At 39.3% G+C, this 27,164-nt stretch overlaps 1 protein-coding gene across 6 annotated transcripts in view; it reads right to left on the bottom strand.

Moving 5' to 3' along the window:
* Positions 1-27,164, bottom strand: part of MAP3K20 (mitogen-activated protein kinase kinase kinase 20) — a 126,169-nt gene that overhangs the window by 28,311 nt on the left and 70,694 nt on the right. For 5 of the 6 annotated variants that reach the window (XM_073305870.1, XM_073305871.1, XM_073305875.1 and 2 more), the window contains 4 exons: positions 26,409-26,483; positions 21,048-21,154; positions 14,569-14,704; positions 413-457 (listed from right to left, as the gene is read on the bottom strand). In XM_073305870.1, the coding sequence (XP_073161971.1) occupies positions 413-457; positions 14,569-14,704; positions 21,048-21,154; positions 26,409-26,483 (363 nt within the window). Of the gene's footprint in view, positions 1-412; positions 458-2,697; positions 7,772-14,568; positions 14,705-21,047; positions 21,155-26,408; positions 26,484-27,164 lie in introns of those variants that run through there. The other variant, XM_073305876.1, reaches the window with a different exon arrangement.

The raw sequence follows: 27,164 nt of genomic DNA, 5'->3' as shown, positions 1-27,164 counted from the left end.
TCTTTATTCAAGCCTAATTTAATGGTGTCCAGTTTGCAAATTAATTCCAGTTCTGCAGTTTCTTGCTGGAGTCTGTTTTTGAAGTTTCTTTGTTGAAGAATGGCAATACCCACCTGCCTATGACAATTCAGCAGCATATACTCTGGGCTGATAATCTGCCAAGCCAAATGCTTTAAACAGGTCTCTGAGCATGTGACCATTTCACCAAGGTGATAAAGTCCTTCCTCTTTCAGGATCAGGTCATTTTAAAATCTTTTTTGGAACAGGAATTTTAAAAATATATAGTACTAGAATCTTGCCCACAGATTTCTCAAATCTTGTCCACAATCTAGATTTTATTTATTATGATGCATCAGTTTTCTTTTATAGCTACATAAAAACAATGCTGACAGAATTAGTACAAAATGCTTACCACATCTTCTTCAGTCCACGCGCAAATATCAAAGGAAGGCAGCAACTGTGTGAGAAACATGAATTGAAAAGAGTAATATTGCTCTTCTTGTCTGATCATTTGCTCAGGTCTCCCCCCAGTTTTACTTTGGTGGCTGATTTTATTTGGCACCTCCTCTCCAGCTAAGCCATAAGCCTCCTGGTTGTGATGAGGACTTTCCCCATTATTCCATGGATTACTGCATAAAGTGCCATCAAAGTAGCATTCCTCATGTTCACATATTAGTCAAAGTGATCACAGGCTGGCTTCAGTGATATTACAGCAGTGATGGAATAGTCCCAACACCTCCTGGGGGCAAAACTAGTCAGGAGATCACCAAGCAACAAAAGCAGTCTTGGAATTTTGTCACCAGCCGCATCCCCTCAAGTGGGGCTCACTAGTCACCGCTCTCTCCTTGTGTTGTACCATTGCTTTTACTATCGCTTGACTCCAGTAGTGAAAGCTGTGTCTTGGTCTTTCCCAATATCAGCTGGGAGGGAGGTTTTCTGTAGAGTGAAAGAAGCGGTCACTGCATAACAAGGACAGCACAACTGACTTGGGACTGGGTCACTGCAGCTAGACTTCCTTACTGATTAAGGTACAAGTTTGTTTGTCCCCTTTTACCCGTCGGTTCCCGCCTACACCTGCATGATCATTCCTTTTAGGAGCTGTGGAACAAAACCTGAAGGGGACACTTCACAGCCAGCTGAATGCCACATACCACGTACCATGTATGGTACACTTTGTTATATGGTGGATCAGGATTCTCCCCTTGAAGTATGCGGGCATCAGACCAGAATCTGCTTGATACATGAGGGGATGGATCTGTCAGTGAAATCAGGAATGGTTTGAAGATGACACAGTGAAAGATCTCACTGAGATAGTAACCTCCATCTAACTAGCTAAAGAATGGGTTATTCTAAGCTATATTATCTTCTCATTGGTATCCTGTTAATTAGATGGATCTGAATTGACAGTGTCACCCAAACTCTTGCCACCATACTCTGGCTGAAAATTTACTGAATTACTTCACTACCAAACGGTAATTCAGATTTCACTGGTCAACCATCAGTGTTTCTGGTCTCCTTACATTGTGGGCCGTGCAAGCCAGAAGCACCCTAGTGCCCAATCTCTTGGCAGTTGCAGTTCCTCCTCTCCAGAATTCCTCCCTCACACCTGAAAGACCTTGTGCCTATGCATGGAAGCCACCCCATGTTTTCAAATCATTATCTATTAGTCTCCTCCTTTCCCTGACCCTGCAGACTGTGGGACAACAGGTGCCTCCCACAATGACTTCCACCCAAACTTGTGACAAGTCTTTCTGCTCTTCCCGTATGGATTCCCACTGATGGATTCATGACTGTCTTACACTTGTTTCCTGTGTCCTGAACTACAGCTTCTGCTGAACACTGCAAGATGCACAGAGGAAAGCAACCCCCCACCCCCACCCCAGTGGCTTGGCCAATCTGCTTCCAAGGAAAATTCCTTCCTCACCACAACCATTTTATCAGACAATCCCTGTCCATCCATGTGAAGATCACTTGACCCTCTCCCCCCACCTGCCCCGCTGCCCACCCCTTCCTGCCATAACTCTTCCAGGACAGAAATGGCCTCCTCAGATGGACAAAGCCAACAATGCCTGAGCTAAGTGGTCACTGGGATGGGAAGCTGGCTTCGACTGCCACACAGAAAGGCAAGTTTCCCTCGTCCCCCTAACTTCCCCATGCATGGCCCAAGCTTCATAACCTACTGATTACAAGTCAGGAAAATCCAGAAAAGGCTCCCCTCGTGACAATTAAATAGGGGCGGAGAGGGTTGTAGGATGGAAGGGGTCCACCTATCGCTGGCAACTAGGTTGGGCAGGATCTGGCAAACCATGATGACCCTTGTGAAGGCAGAGACCCACAATATTTGCAATAAATAATTAACATAATTGCCCTTAAATTCCAAATGGGCTGGTGTTTTCCTTTCCATTGGGAACTTTGAGTACAACAGTTTGCTGTAGTTCATTGTGTATTCTACCATTGCACGAGTTCAATATTCCATTCTTGCTTACACACAGTGACTTTTCAGATGATTCCCATTTTTAGGAGAGGAAAATTAGCGATGTGAAATGTTAAATATATTTACAAACAAACAAACAAAGAGGAAAAAGGGGGAAATGCCACACCCTGCATAATATGAAAAAGATCAAAGCAGAAGGCAATGAGGAATCCCTTTAATAGCAGCGGTTTACACAAGAACACAGAAGCATAAAATGTACTGTCAAAATGTTTATTGCAAAATAGAAGATTGGAACAAAGAGAAGCAAAGGAAAAAACTTCACATCAAAATCAAGTTTATGACACCAACTGAGAAAATTGAATACATTACATTTTTTTGAAAAACTGGAAAACCAAATCCATACTGTGAATAAAGCAAGACATCACATGTTAAGTGCGGTGAAGAAAACAACTGACTACTGAAAGGTCTTACCACAAGAGGGTGTAACATTGCATGTTCCATACAAATTAGCTAGTCAGTTTGCCACAATAGTTTTGGCACAGGTTTTGCTCAGGATAGTATTTCAGTAGGAAGGGATGAAGTTTTCTAACGCTGTGAAAATATTTTCTATTCAAATTTCATTTGCTCACACTTGGAGTATAAATAGAATCATTTCCTAGTATTCAGTACAAAACTTTTTAAAGAGTGCAAAAGCAAGAAAATGCAGTGGACTATATCTGACTTTAAAAGTCAGCAGAATATTTTGCACACAACGTAAAATGTTTAATGTAGGTTGCTGGTACTACAGTCCTGAAACTAAACCTTCACACACCAGAAACCTCTATACAGACTTAATAGTGTGCACTAAGTTGGAGTCAGGGGGAAAATGCATTCCTCTCCAGATTTCTACTGGTAGATTTTAAGGACTGTAAAAATTACTGTATGTCCTGTGAGCCTATTTTCCTACATGAAAGTTGGAAGAACAGAATGGATTCTCTATTGGCCTATAATTAAACCTCTGTCAAGTTGGAGGTCTTATTAAAAACCTGTAAAAGCTGCCTTATTACAAAAACAGGAAATAGCTTACTAAAGATGTACAGTAACTTTGCTAGTTACTTATTAGCTTTATTTTACGTGCTGTGGATTTACTGCTGCTGATAGCAATATAATGTATCAATTATTTAATTAGATCAATGTATCAATATTTAATTAGAATAACTGCTTTAAGATCTACAATGAAATGAAATCACTATCTAACAAAATACTGCAAATGATAAATGAACAAGTCAAGAACATGACATTGTGCCGAAGAGCTACTTCAGATCTCAGGTCTCAAAAATCCCCAGCATCTAGAGAAGACTAAGTCCAAGTACTACAGTTAACAAATATGGCCAGCTAATCAAGCATATCCAAAACACTCCACAAACTATATAAGCCCTGAAACAAGTCCTCAGATCTAAGCATTAGATCTCAGAGCAATTGCTATTCTAAAGCATTAGTGCTATTACAGTCATAAAAGTGACTACATTAAAATAGTCTTACTCAGCATATCTATTCCCTGCATCTTTTCCAAGTCCGAAAGAATGAGAACTGGGTTAGGAGTCAGGAAATCCTGAGTTCTAATCCCAGCTCACTATGTGGCTTTGAGTAAATAAAAGGGCTAAACTCTGAGTTCCTCAGGTCAGGAAATATGCCCTACTGAAGACAGTGTTAGTTTAAGTAGAATGACTGAGTAAAAATGAGAAGTTCAAATTTGGCCTTTAACTTCTCTATATCAGCTTCTCCAGCTGTGAAATAGGATAACAACACTTTACCTTATCTGCCTCATAAGGCCCTGGGAGGATTCCTTAGTTAACTTTTGGTTAATGCTTTGATCATGTGACATGCTATGTAACTGTTAACTATTATTAGTAACTATTGTAGACACTTTGGTGATTGGACATCTAGATAGATTAAAAAACAAGTTTAATTCTGCTAGCACTGCAGAGCAAATCAACGGTGGAAGATCAAAATGGTTTTGTTCTGCCTCCATATCAACAGAACTGTCAACCAAAATCTTTCAAAATTAAAATATAGTGAGGATGTTCGAGGCAGAAACATAGCTGGATAGTCAAGCACAATTTATTTTTGACTTGTAAACTGAACACGTTTGGTATGACAGTCATTATAGGAGAATAAAAAAATCGACCTCCACAATGTCATTTTTTAAGCCAAGCTACTATTCTAAATATAATCATACTTTAAAGGAACCACAACAAAAAAGTTTGGGGAAAGCCTTAAGCTTAGTAGATCTTTCTTTTACAACAATTCTAGGGCCTTTCTACTTTGAACATGAAAATAAATGTTTCGAGAGTTATTGCTTTATCTCTCAATATATCTTTATTAGAGTTGGCTAAAAAATAGACAAGTCATGGAAATGTTGTCCTTGTTTTTCACTGAAAAACTAAATTTAATTTAAATTCTTTTTACCAGCTCTGCTCTCTATGTAAAAAATGCCAAATTATTCCATTTATTATGCTCAAATAACTCCTATTCACTTTAATGAGAGATGCATGAGAATATCTGTCCTCAACAAAAAAGTGATGTGATATAGTAGTGTTGGAATATTTATTAGGTGAAGATTTAAATCAAGAAGTGGATTTGCACATCTAATTAAAACCAACACGTATCTGTACAAAGTGCATTGAGATTATTAGGTGCTTTAAAAGTGCAAAGTATCAGTATCAGTACTAAGAAGAGATATTTTTGTTTTTGCATTTCTAAACATACTGGGTTCAATTTTGACTTCAGTTACAGCTGTGCAACTCTACCCTAGAAATATGGTACAGTAGTTTAACATAGACACATATTAGATTATACAAATCCTTCCATTTTTCCTGCGTGTAGTATAGCGGTTATAAAAATAATGTCGCGGCGGTAGCTGTTAGCAGGTGCAGACTTAAAAAACAATACAAATCTGCATTTGGAAATAGCTTGTTTGCTGCCATTTCCATTTAATTTGTTGCCCCTTTCCTATTCTCTGTCCCTCCCCACACCCTCAGTCACTTTGTTTAGTGCTCCTAAAATGCTACTACCACTGATCTTGTAGGAGCAAATTTCACTTGGACTAGATACAGTAAATTCTCCCAATAAGAACGTATTGCACCGTTCAGTGTTGAAATTACAAATTCTTATTAGCATGAAAAAATTGCTCCAGATATCACAAAGCTAACTTCAATCCAAGGGACTTGAACCTGCTAGCAAGAGGGTGGAACTTGGCTCAAATGCTATACATTTCATATAGTTAAGGGCCCAATCCTGCGAGGTGCTGAGCATCTTTAGCTCCTGTTGAACTCAAGCATAGTTGAAAGCACTGAGTGCTTTACAGGTGGCCAGAACAGCACTGGACCTTAGATAAGGAAGCTAGCTACCTTTCACATCTCAAAGATTGCACTCGTTACCCTAGAAAAGCTAATTTTAAAACTTCAAGAACTTTTTCTCTTATTTCTAAATAATAGAATATAATGTCCCAAACTCTTGGAGATCCAACTTCAGATCTGCTATCATGTAATGATTCTACTTTCTAAGGTATTTAAACAGCACTAATCGCCATTTTTCATGAGAGAACCACCACCAACACATGGCACTTAGGAGTTTAATTATCCCCTCAAATCCAACTGAACATGAAAGTAACACTTTTCTTTAAAAGTTTTTGCCCTTCTTTATTTGACAAACATTTTACAATGGGCCTTTCTTCTGCACTTGTAGGTGCGAATGTATCTGTTTCCTTCTCTCTTTCTGTACCATCACCAAAGAGTTCATCAGGAAAATACACTCACTGTTCCGGACAGAGGGTTTGTGGTGTAATTACTGCAACAGATACTTATATACTCAATTTTAGGATGAATCATAACAGTGGCAATATTTTAAAAATGATTTCACAGCAGAAAAATGGATATTTAAACTCTAGAGAATATTCTTCACGTCATCACTGAGACTTTAGCTTAAGCCACAGTAGGAGGGCTCACTTTTAAAATGTCTCTCCCCCCCCTATTCGGGGAAGGACAGTGATAAATGGTTTAATAGTTACAGCAAGATAAAAAATTGCTATAAATAACCTAAGACCAATTTTGCTCTCAGCTAAACCGGAATAAATCCAGAGTAAATCCATCAAAGTTAATGATATTTCCTGGATTTACATCAATGTAACCGAAAACCAGTGAGCTTGTAGACTACCACAATGCAATTAGGTGGTGAGGTTTTATTATAAGTGGCTGTACTAAAGAGTGAATTTCACAAATTAAAGAGAAAGAGAAAAGAACATTTATACAAATTATCTATTACCAGTGATTGTCTGTATTCAGTTGCTGTTTCTTAAACTGTGTGTTTGTAAGGGCTTTATTTTTCTCAGCCCTGCTTGTCCTTCTTAGTAATGTATTTATGATATCACAGGATATTGCCTTGAAAATGATTGAGAAATCACAAATTTAGCAAAACAACTTCACTGTAGCAGTCAGAAAGAATGGATTGTATAGGAAAAGCCCACATGGAAACACAAATATATTCATATGATCAACAATAAAAAGGATAAAGAAAACTACAAAAACAAAAACAAAGAGAAAAAAGTAATGGAAGTAAAATAGGTATTTAAGTTCCTCCATTGTTTTCAGATCTTAAACATTCAGCCACAGAAGTTTCTGTAATCAGATACCAAATATTACAGCATAAATGTGAGCTGCAGCTGTATTTGTTGGGTTTTAAAAACATTGATTTGTTTTGAAATTTTAGTTCCAAATTTCAGCAAAGCAAAAATAGGTCAACACAATCTAAAAACCAACAAGATATATTTTTAACATACAAATATGTCTAGCCCAGAAAAATGTAGTGTTTTTGCTTTTGTTTCTTTTACAGGGTTTAAAACAGACCAAAATGACAGGATGATTTTTCTGAAACTTTATTGCTTTGATTTGCTAGAAACCAATTTTAGCCTTAATTAGATTTCTAACTTCATTCACTAGAATCATCTGTATCATCATCATCATCATCATCTTCATCATCATCATCTGACCAGTCAAATTCTCTGAAACCCACAGCCATGTTGATTTTCTTCCCCTTTCTCATAGAGGTGGTTTTAGAAGAATTCTTTTTGGCTTGCATGTTTATCTGCATTCCAGAATGCAGGACAGATCCTGCTTGGTTCATAGAGAAGATATCCCCAAAGCCCTTCATCATCAAGGCCTGCAGACTTTGGTTCATGCCAGCTACCTCCCCGTTACTTGTTGCTGTGATCTGACATGACATCTCTGCACTGTTTGATTCCTCTGTTTTAGTTTCAAAGTAAGACTCCTGAGACATTCTTGCAGCAATAGGTAAGAAAAGCTATTTAAAGGAGGAAGGGACAGAGTAAAAAGGAAAGTTAGAACCAATTCAATTCAAGGCAAAAAAGACACTACCAGATTAGTTAGCAATAAACAGAAAGCAAAATGATTAGTGAATCAAAACACGGAGCTCAAGTAAGAATTCATTAGAACAGACTTGGCTTAAATTTTTTAAAAATGAGAGAGCAAAACCACCACCAAACAGCGTGCAGAGGACCACAGGTAGCCCAGCTTTCATGTTGAAAGGAAGTGCCAACTTTTGACTCTCTCTTTTTGTACCATACAAAATGGTTTACAACATTTCTCTAACCCATGTGGACTTTACCACAGGAATCTAGGTACAAGCAGAGCCACGGCTCGAATGAGTTGCTAAATTTTAGCTTTCAGAATTGAACAATAAATCAGCTTAGGGTTAAAGAACCTAGAAAAGCCCCTGGTGCAGAGAGAAATGTTTTTATCTAGAGGTCAGAAGATACCACAGCAGTAACGAGTATGTACAGATCTGGATAGATTGAATTAACTTTTTGTTCACCATTTTTGAGGCCACAATCAAAAGAAGGGTTATGGACCATTCCTGCCACTGTTAAAGTCAGAGACAAAATTTTTACCAACTTCAATGGAAGTAGGAGCAGGTCTCCAGTCTAGACTATTAATAAATTGCTTCTGTAAACCTTAGCAATTTATGTTGTGTTATTCATTGATATCAACATATATTTGGTGTGTTTCTGTATACCCTGCAATACAAGGCATTACTGATTTAATCTCCACCTACACATCAGGGCATTTTCCTGACCTAGTTTGTTACTATTTTTTTCCAAATTGAATGAAAAATGTCCTCTGGAGCTAAATCACGATTAATGCCTCTTCAAGGAAGCCAAGCTAGTAACCTCTATAACATACCTGCTCTCCACAGTGAGCAAGAGCTCTGGTGTTTGATTCAAAATTAACCTACTAAAGGGGCAGCATGTTATGCTATTTCTGTACTGCTGAAATGGCCTTTATTTCCAGAGCTGTTTTCCAAACTATGTCTGTATTGCTTTCCAGACATCTTGTTTAACCTAATCACAACTGCTCAGTCCATTTTCTGCTCACAATTTGTTACTGGGAAAATTATTACAATGGTGTGTAACACATGGGGACCCATTATATCATTCTCCTTAAATCACAGAGCTCTATCTATGAATGATATGATACCTCCTACACTTAAGCTTTAATTTTATAAGCTGTAAGCTGTCTAGGAAAAAAACCCAAACAAGTCACCTTCTACCATAAAATCTTACTTAGTACAAAAAAAGCAAGGCTCCTATTTATGGGGGTTTGGGGAGTAGTACTTAGAAACCTTGAGCATAGTTTCAGGATGCCCAGTTTATACTACTTCCATGGCAGAGAGCGATTTCAGCCCCTTTATGGGGATTTTAGGCATATCAGAATCCTCCTTATGCATGGGAGGAGTCCCCCATAAAAATCTACAAAACTACTATATTGTCCTCCTCCAAGTGTTTCTCTAAATCTCACCTCTGTCATGATGGCTACACAACATTTGACAATGGCTAGGCAGCTGGTGTGCTGTGACTGCTGCTCATTACGCTAACTATAATCACCTCACTGTTCTTTGTGTTCCCCCATGTATTTGTTGTATTCACCTGTTGCCTCTTATCATATAGAAAGACTAAAGCCCAGATTTTTAAAGGTGTTCAGGTGTTGCTGAAATCAGCATTGCAACACCAAAGTGATGTAAAATCTGAAGTCTCACTTTCACAAAGGATTTGGGCACTTGCGATTTTAAGGCCCATTGGGCTATGTCTACATTGCAATTAAGCTGACCCATGCCAGCTGACTCGGGCTGCGGGGCTGTTTAACTGCAGTGTAGACTTCCGGGCTTGGGCTGGAGCCCAAGCTCTCAGACCCTTTGAGGTGGGAGGGTCCCTTAGTTCAGGCTGCAGCCCAAGCCCAGAAGTCTACACTGCAATTAAACAGCCCCTTAGCCCAGGCCCCATGAGCCCAAGTCAGCTGGCACAGGCCAGCCGTGGGTTTTTAATTGCAGTGTAAAAGTACCCATTGGAAGTCAATGGGATTTAGGCTCCTAAGTGCCTAAATGCCTTTTGAAATGAGACAGGCGTTGCAATGTTTAGTGCAGAAATGCCTAAACACCTTTTAAAATCTGTTTCTAAGAGCTCTCTGGGGGAGTGTGACAGAGCGCAGGGAGTGAACTCTGATCACTTAGATGCTAATTAATTCCCAGAGGAAGCTGACTGAGGTAATTATCAGGCTGGCGGGAAGTCCTCAGGGAAGAGAGTCCTCAGTTCCCCTCAGGTCTGGGGAAGAGGGCCAAAGAACCATAGATATTGTAACCCTCCTGTTGCACAGGGACTGTTGTGGTAATGGCAGAAGGAACTTAAAATAAAAGGGTGCTGTGAATGCACAGCCACTGGAGTCCACACAATTTCTGTGGTGAACGGAAGGACGCTCTGTTACAGGGACGGACTGTCTTTATGTTATGAGTGTGCAGTGCCTACCACAAAAGAGCCCTGCTCCTCAGCTGGATTTCCAGTTGCAACCACAACAGAAATCCATATTATTTTTTTAAATGGCCAGATCTAAGCACATTGCAGTCTAAGTTAATACTGAATTTGGTGCACACCTTCACCAATCCCTCCCAATTTCCTTCCTCTAGCACACCCAGTCCAGGGGAACCTACCCATTCCCTTCTCTCTGGCCTTTCCTCCTTCAGATGGTGTCCTGTTGTGGAAACAGTGTGTGCAGCAGGTTATGTTTTATTCTCCAAATTAGCCCCAGATTCCTTTGTGCAGCAGTGCTTTACAAGAGATGTTGTGGTCACAGAATATCAGACGCAAAAAGTGCCCACTGCACAAGACAGAGCAGAGATCAGGTTCATGCAGGTGTGGGGAGAAACTCTGCAGTTAAAAGAAGAGCTGCTCAGGACTGGCCCCTTAAATGTGGCAACCATCTATTCAGCCTATGGCTAATGCAGCTCGATTCCCAGAACAGTTTCTCTGTGTTTGTTCCTGTGCATTAACACATGCTTCCCATTAACTTCAAACACATCTACTTGCTTCACTTACAGTAGATTACAGCCACACAGATAAGAATCTCACACTTCACTTTTTTGGGTTTTCTCTCTTCAAGCAAACTCCATGTAGCAGGTGGGCTTTATTTAAAAAAAATCTTTTGGGTGCTACCCCACTAAAAGACTGAGGAATAGAGGGACTTGTGGCCTTCTGGATGGATCACACTCTTCAAAACCTATGGAGCCCAGGGATCTTTGAGGAAAGAATCTCCAACCACTGCAGATCCTTGGGTTCCTGTGCTGCTCTCTGGGGTGCCTCACTAGCAGTACAGTTCCCTTGTGTTTTCCAGGTGACCCCTACATTTTTGCATCCAAGGGGAGCAAACTGCTTGGACTGTCAGTTAAAGCTGCTCATGAGTAAAGCTACGATTTAGTCATGGGTATTTTTAGTAAAAGTCATGGACAGGTCACCGGCAATAAACCAAAATTCATGGCCCATGACCTGTCCATGACTTTTACTAAAAATACCCATGACTATTTTTGCTCCTGGGCCCTGCTGCTCTGGGGGCCCTCTGCTCCAGCAGTGGAGACTGACTTCCCCTGGTGGCCCACTGGTCCAAGACCCCCTGGGCACCGCTCTCCTGATGGCCTCCTGGGCCACCCCCCAGAGCTGCTGCTCTGGCCACCCCCAGGACCGCTGCTGCTTGGGTTGTTCCTGGGGCTGCCCTGGGGTGCTCCCTGGGGCCACTGCTGCTCTGGCAGTTCCTGGTGCCAGCCGCACCAGCCACTGCTGAGGCTCTCCCACACTGTAGGCATCAGTTGAGCACTGAAAATTCATAGCTGGAAACCAGACCTGCTCACCTATAAGTTAATATTTTTTAAAATAGGTGATAAACTTGTAAAGATGTGTTTAGACTCCATAAAATGCTCATAAGTTGCTGCGTGCATTAATCTTACTAATGTCTGTATCCCATGCTGTAAGGTAATATGAAAGTTTTGCTTTATAATTGTAAAATTGTCTGCTCTGAATCTGTGAATCTGGCCAAGAAGAGTGGTTTTCCTGCCCACCAAGAAGGACTATAAAGACTAACTGGGCCAGTGTAGGATATGTGCAGGAGCCCTCATCCCATCAATTTTAACTCTGGGGCAAGGTCATATAAAGATCCTCGCAAGAAGAAACATTTATCTCTTTGCAGCTTGGCCTCTCACAAGGGCTGGAGCTAAGAAACAAAAGCAGCAATCTCCTGGGTCAACCTAGATTAGCCCTAAAAGACATTCGGCACTGACAGCTTACTTCATCTCTGTCACCTTTTGGAACCATAGATTGTAACTCATTTATGCTTATATGTTGTCTGCTTTAACCTGTAAATAACGCTCTCATTTCTTTTTCCTAGTTAATAAGTATTTAGTTTGTTTACTATAGGATTGGCTACCAGCATTGTCTTTGGTGCGAGACTGAAGGTATAAGTTGATCTGAGATAAGTGACTGGTCTCTTGGGACTGGGATCTTGTGATTTTTGGTGCAAGTGACCATTTATCACTAAGTCCAGCATGCCTGAGTAGCAAGATAGATTGGAGTGCCCAAAGGGCCTTTCTGTGACTCTATGGTAAGACTAGGACAGTGATCCAAGAGTTCACATTTGTTACTTGGTTGATGAAATCTGATCACAGAACATCCCACCAGATTGGGGTGTCTGCCCTGCTTTTTGACAGTTTGCCCTGAAGTTGGCACTCACAGTTGTGAATCACTCCAGACAGTGTGCCATGCTGCTCTTCTCTGGCAGTTCCACCTGTTCATATTACTGAAGAGAGGAGGCAGCTACTCTGACTCTGTCTCTTCCTGCCACCCACAGGCATGGAGTCTTTACCACATCATGATGCAGCTCCCATGAGCGCCGAGAAGTGGGGGATCACGTTGCATAGATCTAGCTACCCCCCATGCTCTACATAATTCTAGTTTTATTTGCCCTCCTCCATGCTTCACATTTGAAGGGAGCACAGAGACTCTTGTCTGCAAGGATCACCACTTACAAAGAGAACACCCATCAGTGCTGTTTTCCATATGGCTAGGAATAAAAGATTTCTTTTTATTTGTAAATTAGCACTGAATAGACGCTACTTTGCTATGAAGAAAGCAACTCTGATAGAACAGGGCAAGTTTTTGTGTCTACACAAAAATTTGAAAATGGAGATGTTCAGCAGCACAGTAGTTCATTAAAGGTCTCAGAAAAATAAACCTCTGTATTTCACACTGTTCTCAATCATTTAAATGCAGTAAGAGAGGTGGGTTAATGTTATGCAGAACGAAAGTCCATGTTAAGCACAACAGGTCTTAGCACAATGAATTCTTCCTTCAGCAATGCCAGCTACAAGTGAAAAGTGGACATGATAAGCAAGTACAGCATAAAACAGCCTTAGGGCCTTGCTCACAAAAAGATTGGCTCATTATGGCTGCATCTCGTGCTGTGGACTGTATAGGAGATAGCCCACAGCTCAGTTACTGGAAGTTTGCTGGTGTTAAAGCAAGCACACAGATACCGACTTAGAACATACAGTGTCTGGATATAGGAAAACATTCATTCTTCATCATTACACTACTAAATGTTTACAGCCGGAACATGTGTACAACTTCATTCATATAAATGCCAATACGCTGTGCCTCAAAACTAAGTTGCAAGTAAACTGGATTGGCTAGAATCAATATTCCCATGTATGCAGGACTTAATTATGTATTAGAATGCTGAACCTACAGAATCATAACTGATTGCATAAGGGAATGGCAAACTATTGCAAACTTAAGTTGATATTTGTTTTGGCTAATACTGAAAATACAAGGAGAAAAAAGTGTTGTAATTCTATTAAGCAAGTATCACAATTATGATGCTAAATTAACTCTGTTCCAGTACAAACACTCAGGGCCTGACCACGCACTCCACTTTCTAGCAAAATTTCCACTGAAGTCAATGAGAGTTAAACCTCAGCAAGGAGCTCAGGCTAATACAGAAAATACTATTTATTTTAATGTATTCATGGAAATGGGCACATTTCTTTCAGTTAATAAAATAATGTGCATTTTCTAGTACTAAGATATTTATCAGTCCTACACATTAACTACTGAAGGCTCAAATCCTCACTCAAGATTTGTGGACTTCTATAAAATGTAAAGACATCAATTTTAGATGTGTTCCTCGCAGAGCGAGTTATCAAACACTCAGATACATTTCTGAAGTCTTTTTCTGCAGAGACTACAAGTTACTATTTTTAGGGCCCCATCCTGTTTCCATTAAAGTCAACAGAAAAGTTCTTGTTGTCTAATGAGAACAGGATTGTGCTTTTATTGAATACGCAGCTTTAATATATAAAACAAAAAATTTATGAAGTGTCACAATAATAAATATGAAATAGAGTGCCCATTTTTGTTGTTGTATCACACTGTTTTCAAGATTAGCACCAATATGGACATATAAAGAGCATGCTGCTCTCTCATTTAAGACCATCAGTTTTTAAGCTTAGAAATGCAATTAAATCAACAGGAAACTGTTTATTTACTGATGGCACAATATGGCCCACAGTTAGTATCTTATGTATAATGCATTAAGTGAATTTTAAAGAGTATTATTTGTATTGGTTAATAAAATAGGCCATAACAGCCCCACAGGACCAAATGGAGAAGATAACAGAAACCTTTCATTGGAATTTCCCTAGATTTGCTCATACAATGCTCCAAATGCTTTTTGCAGTCAGAGGAAAGATTGAATTATTTTACTTACAGGAGTATTGGACTGTTCTGTTAACTTCTGCTCCCATACTTTCAAACGTCTCTCCCGTTCCTTTAGCTCCTGCTCTTTAAAGCTCAGATCACGCTCCAGTTTCTTCAGCCTCTCTAAGGTTGCCTCAATTTCACATCTGCAGAGAGACAATTTGTTAAGTCTCGTCTTTTTCTGACAGATATAAATTGTTCATAATTCCCACACGAACATTAATTAAATGTGAAAAGCTGAAAAGTACATACTAACTCAAGCAGTACATTTAATTACCACCAAAACAAAGCCTTTCAGAGCATTAAAAACAACTGGTAGTGTTTATACTAGAGTATAAACCAGAATACCTTACTGCTTAAAAAAAAAAGAAAGAAAAAAGAAGAAGGAAAATCCCATCTTTTCTTTTAATATAATGAAATAGGTGCTATCAGTGAAGGAAAGTCGGTTCGGAAGCGATAATCACTAGCACTGCTATATGTATAGGCTAACAGCCTCATTTGCTTGGAGTTTATAACTTGGCCATAAATATTATTTGGGCTGAAGCTTGTTATACACAGTCTCAATAGAGGACTTTCCCCACTCCCGTTTCTCAAGGTTAAAACATAACAGATATGTAACCCCACACCAATGCTTTTTGGTCACACTACTTAAAATAATAGAAAGTTGTGGGACACAGTTTGGATTCACAAGGATTTGGATTGGACCCCTCTACATCAAACTAGCTTTGATTTTAAAGGGCTGTTGGGTTTTTTGAGGCCCAAATCATAATATACCTGGACTCTGAAATTAAAGGAAGGACTTATAAGGGTGTGAATGAGTATGAGAGATGGGATGTTAAGAAGGAGTAGGAAAGGGGTTTTCAACACCGTTCTCGTAAAGTTTCATCTGTGAGGGGTGAATTAGCTGCAAGATTGTTCCCTTTAGCATATTTTCTAATGGCTTGTCCAATCTAGCATCAAAATGTCTCTGGATGGAACATCCATCAGTCCCCTTCGAACATCATTCAACAATCTCTCTTCTATAATATGTACACTAATCTGTTTTTAATAGAGATGGGCCAAACAAATAATTCATTGATGTTAGCCCAGGTTTTTCCTTGTGAATAATCAAGAACAGACTTTGATTTGTACTTATTTACTCATTATTTGAAGTTATTTGACTAATGCCTTATATGAACAAAGTGTAGCCTGTAGATTGCTGCAAACTGTGAACCCTAATTGCTGCCTCAAATGTCCACTATTCATGCTGTCTGACTGGTTAGTCACATGGCATTGTTTCTGCTCTCTAAACTCCCACAGGGAGGTTTCAAGATGGCTACATGAATACTTCAGCTGCAAATGCTCCTGAACAACTATTCACAAGATTGTTTTGTGGAGGTGGAAAAACCTTGCAAACGACATTTGCTCCCACAGGTGTTTGCAAAACGCAAATAAAAGGGGCTACAAACACTGGAGCAAAGTGAATTCTGGGTTTTTTGAAAGAATGTAAATACTTTTTTTTTTTTTGGTAGTGTTCCTCCAAATCTAGCATAGCGTGATTCAGCTGGAACACCCACCTTAGGCAGCTCAGGCTGAAAGTTTGTGAAAGCTCATGTACTATTCCAAGATGGTACCTACAAACATGAAGGGGAACTCAACCCTCATTTAAAAAAAGAAAAGAAAAGAAGTAGGCTTGAAAACATGAACTAATGCGAACAGATTACTAGGGTTGAAAGCTTGTTGTTAGTTTTTTCCTAAAGACCATAAGTGATTCACAATCCCTTCACCCAAGGCTGGCCTTTGAAGGTCTAGCAAGCAACATAACCGTCAGTCCCTTGATTTCCAGGAAGACCTCACATCTTGTAGGCCTTGCAAAAACTGTTACAGCCAGTTTTGCAGAGGAGAACAGTTAATACATTTTTTGACTAAAACATCTACCCTTTTTAAAGGGCCAAGTCGACTAAGTACTGTGTAATTTAAAAGGCCTGAAAATGACAAGAACAAGAAAACTGATGATGTTAATATTCTAACTTATGTTATGTACCATGTATATTATTATATCTATTGTGTGTACAACAGGACAATTTGAGGACACTTGTTAGCATTGCTTTTGTTGGTTTGTGTCTCAACTTTATTGCTACTTATAGGTAGTTTTATACATTTTAAAATATGTCAATTATAGTTTTCTCTTAAATAAAATTCTGCAACAGGACAGTCCTGGTACCAATAGCTTTCCATACGTCAAAAGCATACTGTGTGCTGTGCTTATCTCTCCTCATTAGACAGACACCTCTCTTACAATAAAAGGTCAGTCTGCGAAAACAGCTGCATTCTGAAAAATAATTCCACTGTACATAATAAAACAGTGTAATTAAAGAGAAAGCTACCGCACATTGCCCAGTTAATGAGTCTGTTACTTCACAGACACAGCAGCTGGAAACATACATTGTAAGACGTGTGCATCTGTAGCTCTGCAGTTTGATCTTGCTTGCTTGATTTTGTTGAACCATTTCACCCTACAGTCTCAGAGAATGTGTCTTCTTATAAATGATACACACAAAAATGGTGACTTGTATGTGATTTTTTTTTTAGTTTTGCACTTTCATTGATAGATCAAAACAAGCATTAATACGATCACATTTAAATAGCCAGAATAGAGGCTCTCAAAAAAAGGGAAAGAATGTGGCTAGTATACATGAAAAAAAATGCATACTAAATACAGTCTCTATTTAACAATGAACATTTACATTACTTTTCAACCCTAATAAGAGACCTGCAGAAAGAACTATTAAATATGCTCTTCAAAATAAGTTTTATGTTGCCAGTCCTGAGACTGTTAGTCAGAAACAAGGACCTCCATTTGTAAAAATATCAGATATGGGGGAAGAAGAAGATATGGATTATGTTTAGACAATGATAAAAACAGACATATTAAATCAAATACTTTGGATTTTTACCAGCAGACATCACAGGAAGCTTGCAATCAAAAACATATTAGAGATGGGACAAATTGCCATCTGCCTATCTTTACTCTGCCATGCTGTACAAAATTAACTCTCTAGTTCTCTGTTTCATGCCAGTCAGAGCCACAGTAAGTCCAAGAGGAGTCTATGTACTCTGTGGCATCATATAGCCCCGTTGGGGTGCAATTTACTGCTGATCATTATACAAAACAAAAGAGTGCTCTGCCCTTTTAAGGGAGAAACAAATGAAAATCGACTTTCCTCAGCAGTGAGTGGCTTCAGCCAAATCCCAGATGTAAGTAACAGAGCGTGGCTCACCTCTCCAAAGGTTCTGCAAGGAGAGAGCCACATCCCCGTTCTCAACCTCGGCTCCAATCTTCTCTGTGACTTCTGCAGCCAGTCATCATCCGAGCTAACTCTTGACAGCACTTCCTATTCTTACCTACAGCTGGCCCAACTTGCTACTGGCCAAATTCCTAGGACATGTCTACACCAGGACACGCAGGAATGTTAATTCACCTTAACTAAAAGGGTAAATTTAAAGAGCCTGAGGCTTGGTCTACACAAGAAACTTAGGTTGGTATAACTGCATCTCTCAGGGGTGTGAACCCCTGAGCAACGCAGTTGTACTGATCTAACTCCTGGTGTAAATAGCACTGTGTCAATGGGACAGCTTCTCCTGTCAACATAGCTACCACCTCTCGAGAAGGTAGGCTAACTATGTCAACAGGAGAAGCCCTCCATTGGCATAGGAAGCATCTTCACTAAGTGCTACGACGGCGCTGCCTGTGCAGCAGTATCACTGCAGCGCTGTAATTGTAGAAAAGCCCCTAGTTATAGTGCCTTAAAGCCCCTTGTGGCTGCTCTCATTCCAAAGTACAGTGGCCTCAAATTTGCTTTAGCTTAATCCCCTTGGGCCACTTTACTTCTGAGTAAGAGAGTCCACACAGGAATTTAATGCATTTTAACTAAGGCTCTTTAAATTTGCACACCTTAGTTAATTCTCATTATCTTCCCTGAATGTCCACATGAAAACATGTCCCTAGACGCAGGGCAGGCAATTGTGGCTCTTATTCTAATCAGCAGGAGAGTAAACTCTTTTCATCCCAACTGCTGGATGGAGTCTCCATACACCCCACTATTCATACCTCCATACACCCCAATTTCTTTCTAACTGTGTCACATTTCTCTGACTACTTAACTCAGAATTTATCTTTGCTTCCAAGTGAATTGTTCTTGATCACGAATAAGTTTTTTTCCTCTCCTGATTCCCTTGTCTATAAGTTTATCAACTCTTCTGAAAAATTCTATAATTCATTTTTAACTTGAAACTGTACCTTTGCTGAAATGCCTTTCCATGGCTAGAACAACACTTTTCACTTGCAGTGCTTTATGTTTACAAAACATCAACCAGTATTCACAATGCAACAGCTTCTGTGCCCCAAAATGAAATATTTCATAAAACAGGTAAGAAGATTCCTAATAAAGGAATAAACTTGCCAAAAGAATAAAAGTTTAATCTTACTGAATGTCAATTCAACAGGTATCTACTTTGCTGAATGGACCAGATTTAGTGGATAGTTGTTTGGTTCCTTCAGGAATCTGAGTACTTGCCCATCTCTAATATAAATATTCCTTACCAGATCCATTGGATTAACGTCTTATATGAAGTTTAACACTGAATAATGCAAAAGGCAGCTATCTGGATTATAAAAAAAAAAAAAAAGGAGCAATTACCATTATAGTAGCAGGACTGACCTTGCCAAAGTTTAAAAGGATAGTGGCAGAAAATGTGGAGGCTGCTTGTGGTCACATAATAAACCCGCATGATTAGACTTATTCTTCCAACATTTTTTGCCTTCTGATTGCTACCAAAAATGCAACACAGATAAAATACCAGTCCAGAAATCTGCAAGAATCATGGTGTCCAACAAACAATTCATATCCCAAAAGAATCTGGTGGATCCCTATTTGAGAGACAAGCATATTCAAAAGATATCTCAAGGCCAACTGGGGGGGAGTGGTAGAGGGAAGATAGGGAAACAGATATATTGATTTCTTATAAAAAAATAAATGTGACAAATAGAAGCCATCCAACAACTTAAGTGCAGTTTAAACAAACATGGAAAAATTAAACATAAGAACAACAGATTTCCTCATCTGGTAAATAAAACCTAGCTGAACTTTCAACAAAAATAATATTTTTAGATAGTTGAAAATCAATACATTAGAAATTTGTTGTGTACCAGGCACTTCAAGATCAAACTGCAGATTTTCTAGTATACATGCAGTTTACATTTTATATCAGCAGATGGCGCAAAATGTTAGTATACTGTACTGAGAGCTGAGATGCAGTTAGGAGATTCTCTGCTGAGTCAGTGCAGGAATAATGTCAGCTCTAAAACATGCTATTTATACTCTCATCATGTGACCTGGCTCAAACATCCCATCTTGTGCTCACTTTTTCCACACACACAATAAAATTCCCTAGTTATCAATTCCCCTTTGAAGTTTACCAACAAAGTTTGGGATTGTTTTGTTTAAACCCCATGTCTATAATCTCTTCCTTATTCTTTACTTCCCAGCTCCAGTTTTCTTGAATGTTTTTCTTTGCTTGTTTTCAGAGCTGCAGGCACAGAATATTTGAGTATTTGTGCTCCCAGTTTACCTGGACAGTGGCCAAAGCTTCTTAATATAGACTGCAATAAGATCATCCTCTGCCTGTGCAGATCTGCTTTCAAAATTCTTGTCCAAACACTAAGAAATATTGTGACGCGCTAAGCTTACATACTGAGAAAGAAGCTTTTGGAACATTTCTCTTATGTTATTCTTTGCACACATATAAAATAGATTGAAAATTGGATCAAAAACTGTTTCAAATAATGGAAAGGGCCCTTTACCTGGGTCTCCATTTGTAAGCATACCACTGGAAACAGGTTGTATCATTTGTTCAAACAATTTTTGTGCATTATCACAAATAACGGGTTGGCAGAAGTAAGTCCTATCATGTGGATGCACAACTGATAACACCAAGTGGCTGCACATGCAAAGATTCAGACTCATAAATGTAGGCTTGTTTTGAAAATTTGGCCTTTTATGTCCCTTCCCTGCGTAACATGTAATTTGCACACTTATACACACAGATATGTACAAATGTAGTAATATGTAGCTTGAATCACAAATATCTTCACGTTAGAGACTGAATTCACACCCCTGGTTTTAAGATTTGGATGGCAAAACCCATATAGTGTAATATTAATAAAATGCACAGCTTAAGCGTATTGACTCATAACTCACGTTCCACAACATTCTGGGTAGTCTTGAAAAAAACCAAGATCAAATATGTTCCAAAAATATCTACAGAACAAGTATTTTGTATTAAGAAAGTGGTTGCCATCTTGCCACCTGAATCTGATTTCTTCTCCTTTTAGTAACTCTAATGCCAGCCACACAATTTGGCACTTAACCCTCTGGAAAGAGTCTTAATTTGCCCACATCATTTCACCTGAACACCATACCATCTTATTATGGAAGCAAAGAAACATACCTCCACTCTGCCTTGTTATGCAGGAATGAGTTACACTGGTCTGGAAGGTTGCTGTCATTGGACATGGATTCCAGAATTGAAATGATCTGCTTGAAAGATGGTCTTTTCTGAAGACAAAATGATAACAATAATCAGGGTTTTGTTTTAATATCGGACAATGTTAAAACATTAATGGGATTTCTCCTACTGCAACTGCAAGCACAAGCCTGCAAACAGCACACAGACTGGGATGCTGCCTACATAATTATCAGGTGTTCAGCTCATGGAAAAATTATTCTAAACCCATATATTTAAACTGTACACTTTCCACTGGAAAAGTCAGCACAAAAACTGGTACAATCTACAATTATGGCAGGGGAGGGATAGCTCAGTGGTTTGAGCACTGACCTGCTAAGCCCAGGTTGTGAGTTCAATCCTTGAGGGGGCCATTTAGCGATCTGGGGAAAAAATTAGGGATTGGTCCTGCTTTGAGCAGGGGGTTGGACTAGATGACCTCCTGAGGTCCCTTACAACCCGGATATTCTATGATTCTGTGGGGCCCCAACCTGCTACTACCACAATGTAAAATAATTAACAACAACAACAATATAATAAGGGATTTATAATGATTAGAAAGAAGGGTTTCTCGTGCAAAGAAGGAAAATTCTACCTAACAGTCCTAATCTGGGAGAAGCACGCCTCCCAGGGATTGGCAATGCCTTTCATAACACAGCTTTGCAACTGTAGGTCACAGGTAGGAACCCAACACTATTGATAGCTTGTACCAAATAGCTTGTACTGAATAGCTACAAGCCATTTGGTAGCCCGAGTGTGAGATCTCAGTTCAATTCCTACTAGACAAAGGTCCACATCACAAAAATTGCCCCTCCATAACGGGCACCTTTGTTGGTAGTCTCAGCAGAAGTCAGGGACTGAACAGACATCAGGACAATTGTGGTGATTCCTCCATGACAAAGCTGGGCATGTTGCCAAAGCAGTCAGGGGGGGAAGTTCACAGTACCCATGCATGTGCTATTCATGTCCTGTGCAAAACTAAAGGCGGTCATTCTTAAACCCCTTTATGAAAACTAAATTCACTCATCATTCAGAGCAGTCATAACTTCTCTGCATTTTCTACTTTCTGCAGTCACAAAGGAAGCTATAGAGTAAGATAATTGTTGAAAACTGAAAAAGCCACAGTTAAATATATTTCTTGAAAGAGCAGTGACTCCATTAGTCTGTTTGACAGACCCCAGGCAAGGTTGAGACAAAAGGTTGAGACAAAATGTAGATACATAATAAAGGGATGATGCCCATTCTCTCTGCATCTCATCGGTAATTACACCATTTCTGCTAAAATTACAGATGCAGCAATTAAAACGTGCGTTTTAATTTGGGTGCACAAAAACAATTAGGAACAATGCTGAGGTGTCTCTCCCAGGAAGATCTAAGTGATTTCTACATTATAAAAGAGAGACAATTTCTTTATTTCAAATGTCAAACAGCATAAAAAGTGTCAAATGTATAACAAAAAAAAGACAACCTCTCTTATACAGTAGTGCTGCACTATTCAACGCTAACTGGAGGCTTTTTTTGTCTGTCATTTTTTGGTCCATCTACACAATTTTCAGGCAAATGGTGCAGCAAGCAGATTTTCTCAGCGTTTGCCCAGCCATTGCTGTATCTGTGCATTTTGGCTCCTATCCCATAGAGTTCCCTGTACTGTAACCTGGAACATAACACGGTAGCAAGTGCAAACGTGGCAGTACTTTATTTGTACCTGTTGCTATAATTCTATAAATTGTTTCTAGTAAAGAATCCCAGTAGTTTGTTACAATGGTTCTCTCCCGTTAGTGAATCTCCACATGCATTACAGCGGACGGGGACTACACCATCACACAATTCCACATGGATGATGTTATAGGTAAAGCTTAGCAGGAGGCTCCCTTGTACCCATTTTACTCTGTGCTTAGAGTCCCAGAATACAATCATTGCTAGTTTTGGGTGGTGCTGCTCCAGGAGGCCAGGAGCTGATTTTTCAACTTGTTTTATTCTTTTCATATATTTAGCTGTTGCTGACCCAAATCCAGTGAAATGCACAAGGTCAGGGCTGCAGTCACTTGCCCTGTTTTGGGTTTGTGAGTAGCAATGTATGCTAAATGCATTCCTGTAATTTCAATAGCTTTTCATTGATGTTCCACCTCTGTTTGCCTGGAGTGTGGGATATGCAATGGGACAGCTTCCAGAACATGTTGGAAACCCCAGACACCATTAATGTATTTGTGTAGTGCTATTAAACACTATACAATCACTTAATAGGTGTGTAGTGTGTCCTTACTAAACTAGTTGCATTATCTGATTTTCAGGAGCAGATGAAGAGAGAGCAGCCCTGTTACCCAGGGTTCCTGGGGAAGCCCTCTTTGACAATGCCATGGTCTGCAAAAGAGGCGTCACAAGCCCCTGTTACATAAGCAATAAAATATTGAAATTAATACAAGTTTCGTTTCCAGAATGTTTGTGCGCATTCTGCTTGGTATGTCTTTCTGGGGGTCTTTGGGAAGTACTGTGCAGGGCGGAGACCAGCCAACTACTTCTTATGCTGCTCTCAGACCTGCCTAAACAGAGGGAGGGAATATAATGGTTGACAGAGAACAGAGCTGTCTCTGAAGGGCAGTTCAAAGCATTGAGTGACTGAGTTAGTTGTATGAAGCAATACAATGGTCAATACGATACCTGAGGTTCCTGCACACACTACTACCAAATTGGCAAGCAGTGAACCAGGACAGCCACAGGAGTTGTCAAAACTTTGTTCCAAGTGGACATTCACAACAGTACTGGGAATGCTTGTGCATCTATGCATGTGGACACCAACTGTTTTACAGGCCTGGTAGGTACCTGAATCAGCCTTGGCAACAGCTTTTCTCTCAAAGGTAGATGGGATTTTGTCTGGAGCTAGAATGAGGCAACAGGTCTACACTGATTTTTTTTTTTTTTTTTAAAAGGAAGGTACCTTTTAATTTAATAAAAACACTGTAAGCACAGATTGAGGACTTTGGCTAAGATGTGGAAAAGTGACGCGTGATTTGGGGTGCCCAGCTTGAGATACCTTCTTTTTGGTCAGTGGGTGCTCAGCACTTTCTGAAAACAAGACTCCTGAAAGAGGTTTCAAGTTGGATACCCAAAATCACTAGTCACTTTTTAAAAATCTTGGCACTTACATCTCAATGCCTCATGGAAAAACTTTATAAAAGAAATTCCAATTCCAATGAATTGTGACGAATATTTTCAGTGTTTTCCTTAACTCAATATTTATTACTTGGCATGTTTGTATAAAAACAGGTCCTTTGATTCTATTACTTTATCTGTTCCAACTACCTCTCCCAGTTCCCAAGCCTCAGATGATAATGGTATTTCTAATAATTTATGATGTCCCAGATCAGGTGGAGGATAAGCTGTAGAAACATATGAAACTGTAAGAAATACAAGACCCTGTTTTAAGGTAAACTTCTCTACTAAATAAAGAGATCAATAGGGAGAAATCTTGTAAAAGCAACTATCTAATATCTTAGAAAAATAGGTTGTCTTGAAAGTGGTTGTCTAAGACAAGTAGTTGCCTATTGGAGGTGCTCTTTAATAATCATTATTAATACTTAGCACATAATTGTCTTTTTCCATGTAAAAAGCACTTTACTAAAGTTACTTTAACTTATAGGTTTTACCATATAAATACAATTCCTCTATGCATGCTTTATTCATAGCGATTTCAATTCAATGGGATAGATAATTTTCTTCAAATAGTAAGAAATTCTATAAAATTGAAAGCAAAGCCTAAAAACTGACAGACTAATCACAGGCAAATCACAGGGGAGTTGCATATTGTGGTATTACAATAAGGTCACAGTAGTCTATAACAAGGATTGCACTATATACTCCCTCTGAAGCGATGACTTTAACAACAAGCAAGTTGGCCACCAATATTTCAGAAGAACCCTTTATCACTAGGTGCTAGTCTGTCACCTTAGATTCCTATGCAGAAAGTCCCTCCACGTGCAGCTCTCTCCTCTTTTACAGAAGAAGGGCCATCTTCTCATCACCATCTCTGGAGATCTGTGTCTCACGAGGAAGTGGCCTAAGGAAATGGTTGTTATGCTCCAGCAATTTGCAGAAAAGCAGCACGATGCTGCATTAACTTTTCATCATAGCTGTCTAGGAACGAAGGGACTCCCTTCATAGGAAACTGGAGGGGGCTAAGGAGTCTGCAATGAAGAGGCACAGAGTCTTCATTTGGAAGGCACCATGTTGTTGGTGGATCTCAAGGGTCTTGAGGGACAGAACCCTCCACTCATTCAATGAGAGAACATGCCTTGTCCCCCACATAAAAATCTGGGGAAAAACTCTACAAGGAAGGTTTTCTTCTTCCTATCTCCCTCTCAGGTTCTTTCCAAGCAACAAGACGATCTAGCTTTAAAGTAGCCAATTCATCCAGGAACAAATCCTGGTTCCACTGAAGCAGTGGCAAAACTCTTATTGACTTCAACGGGACCAGAATTCTGACTCCACCAAACTGAGTAAAGCAATATCATTTTCCTTCGTTACCTATCTTCACAAGAGAAGGAAATGCCTGCTCACATTTGATAACAAAGCTGATGCCATTATGAACTGTTTTCCAGCTACCTCCACAGGTATCTTTCCAACTAATTTTCTGCACAGCAGAATAGGGCAGTGGACTGAACTAAAATGGACTTTTCCCATCATCTATATGAGTCTTTACTAAGTAAATATTCCTTTAAATTACTCTTTTAGTTATCCCCACAAGGGCAGTTAAACAGGTGCAAAGGTTTACAAGCTTGATATAACAACTCTTCTTGAAGTTGCTTTTTATTCTGTTTTCATGTTAATTTAGGGCTTGTTCTGCCATCCTTATTCACACCGTGCAGGAATGTATATTGCAAATGCTCCCAATGTGCTTAGGGTGTCAGAATCAGGCCTTTAATCATTACATTATATGTGCAACTGCTTTGGGACTTCTGTGAAGAAATAATTTTATGAAGAAAATTTGTTTTATAGGTAAGAACTAAACTATTTTTTCATTAAGTTACAGAAAAAATGTATTAGTTCTTCCCATCCTACCTTATGCACAGCTGTTCCAGTCAGTATCCCAATGCTGACTTCCTTAAACAGGTCTGGCTTTAGAAGGCAAGAGAGGCATCCAGCCATATGTTCTAGATGATCATAATGAAAAGCCCTAGCTAACAGTTTTGAATTGGTTTGCAGCAGCAGTAATAGGCCAGCTGTGCCCTACAAAATAAGACTTACACACTAAATTGATGAAGACAAAAAAGAAATAAATACATTTAACGTGAACACAATAAATGAAATTACCTTTGAATCAGCTTCCCAACACTGATGCATCAGTTCTGCAAAACTTCTGGGACAACTGCTTGGAATGGTTAATCTCTGCAATGGAGAGAGGATTCACCAGTTAAATGACAGCAAAGAGCATTTTATTTTTTTTTAATGGTTTAGTCATAATACTTTCCATAAGACCGGTCATTTGATGTTTCAAGCAAAAAGATGAGGCAATTGTTCAAAATAATCATTAACAGAATAAAGGCCGGTATGACAAAAGTCCAAAATTGAGGATCAATGTTCAAAATCCAAAAGAAGACACCATGGACAGGTACGGTTAGACTCATAAGGGATGGGTGGAGCAAATATTCAAACATAGTAGGTTAAAAAATTAACATGTGCCCAATAGATCAAATGAGGCAAGCCCATGGAAAGTCTCGCAAATGAATATTAAATGTTTGGATCCAATTAACTGCATTACTGGGTGTCCACAGATGTAAATATAAATGTGATGTGGGAGAAAACTTAACCCCTTTCTCCCACATAAAGTAATCCAGCAATATTTTAGTAAAATCACTGTTGATATCACAGAGAAATGGCTGAAATACACATTGCATTGTCTGAGGAGGTGATGAAGTTAAAAAAAATATAAAAGATTTCTATGAGAACCTTACTCCACAAGGTAAGTTTCATGAAGCTGTGGTCAGACTGATTAATTGTGATATCAGTTGCTCAAAAAAAGAACTCAAGGCCAGTACTAAAACCATTAGCTGTACAATTACAAAACAA

This window comes from Lepidochelys kempii, chromosome 11, assembly GCF_965140265.1.
Source record: "Lepidochelys kempii isolate rLepKem1 chromosome 11, rLepKem1.hap2, whole genome shotgun sequence".
Classification (NCBI taxonomy): Eukaryota; Metazoa; Chordata; order Testudines; family Cheloniidae; genus Lepidochelys; species Lepidochelys kempii.
Note: the sequence above shows the minus strand (reverse complement) of the source record. Positions and strands in the feature narration are given on the sequence as shown.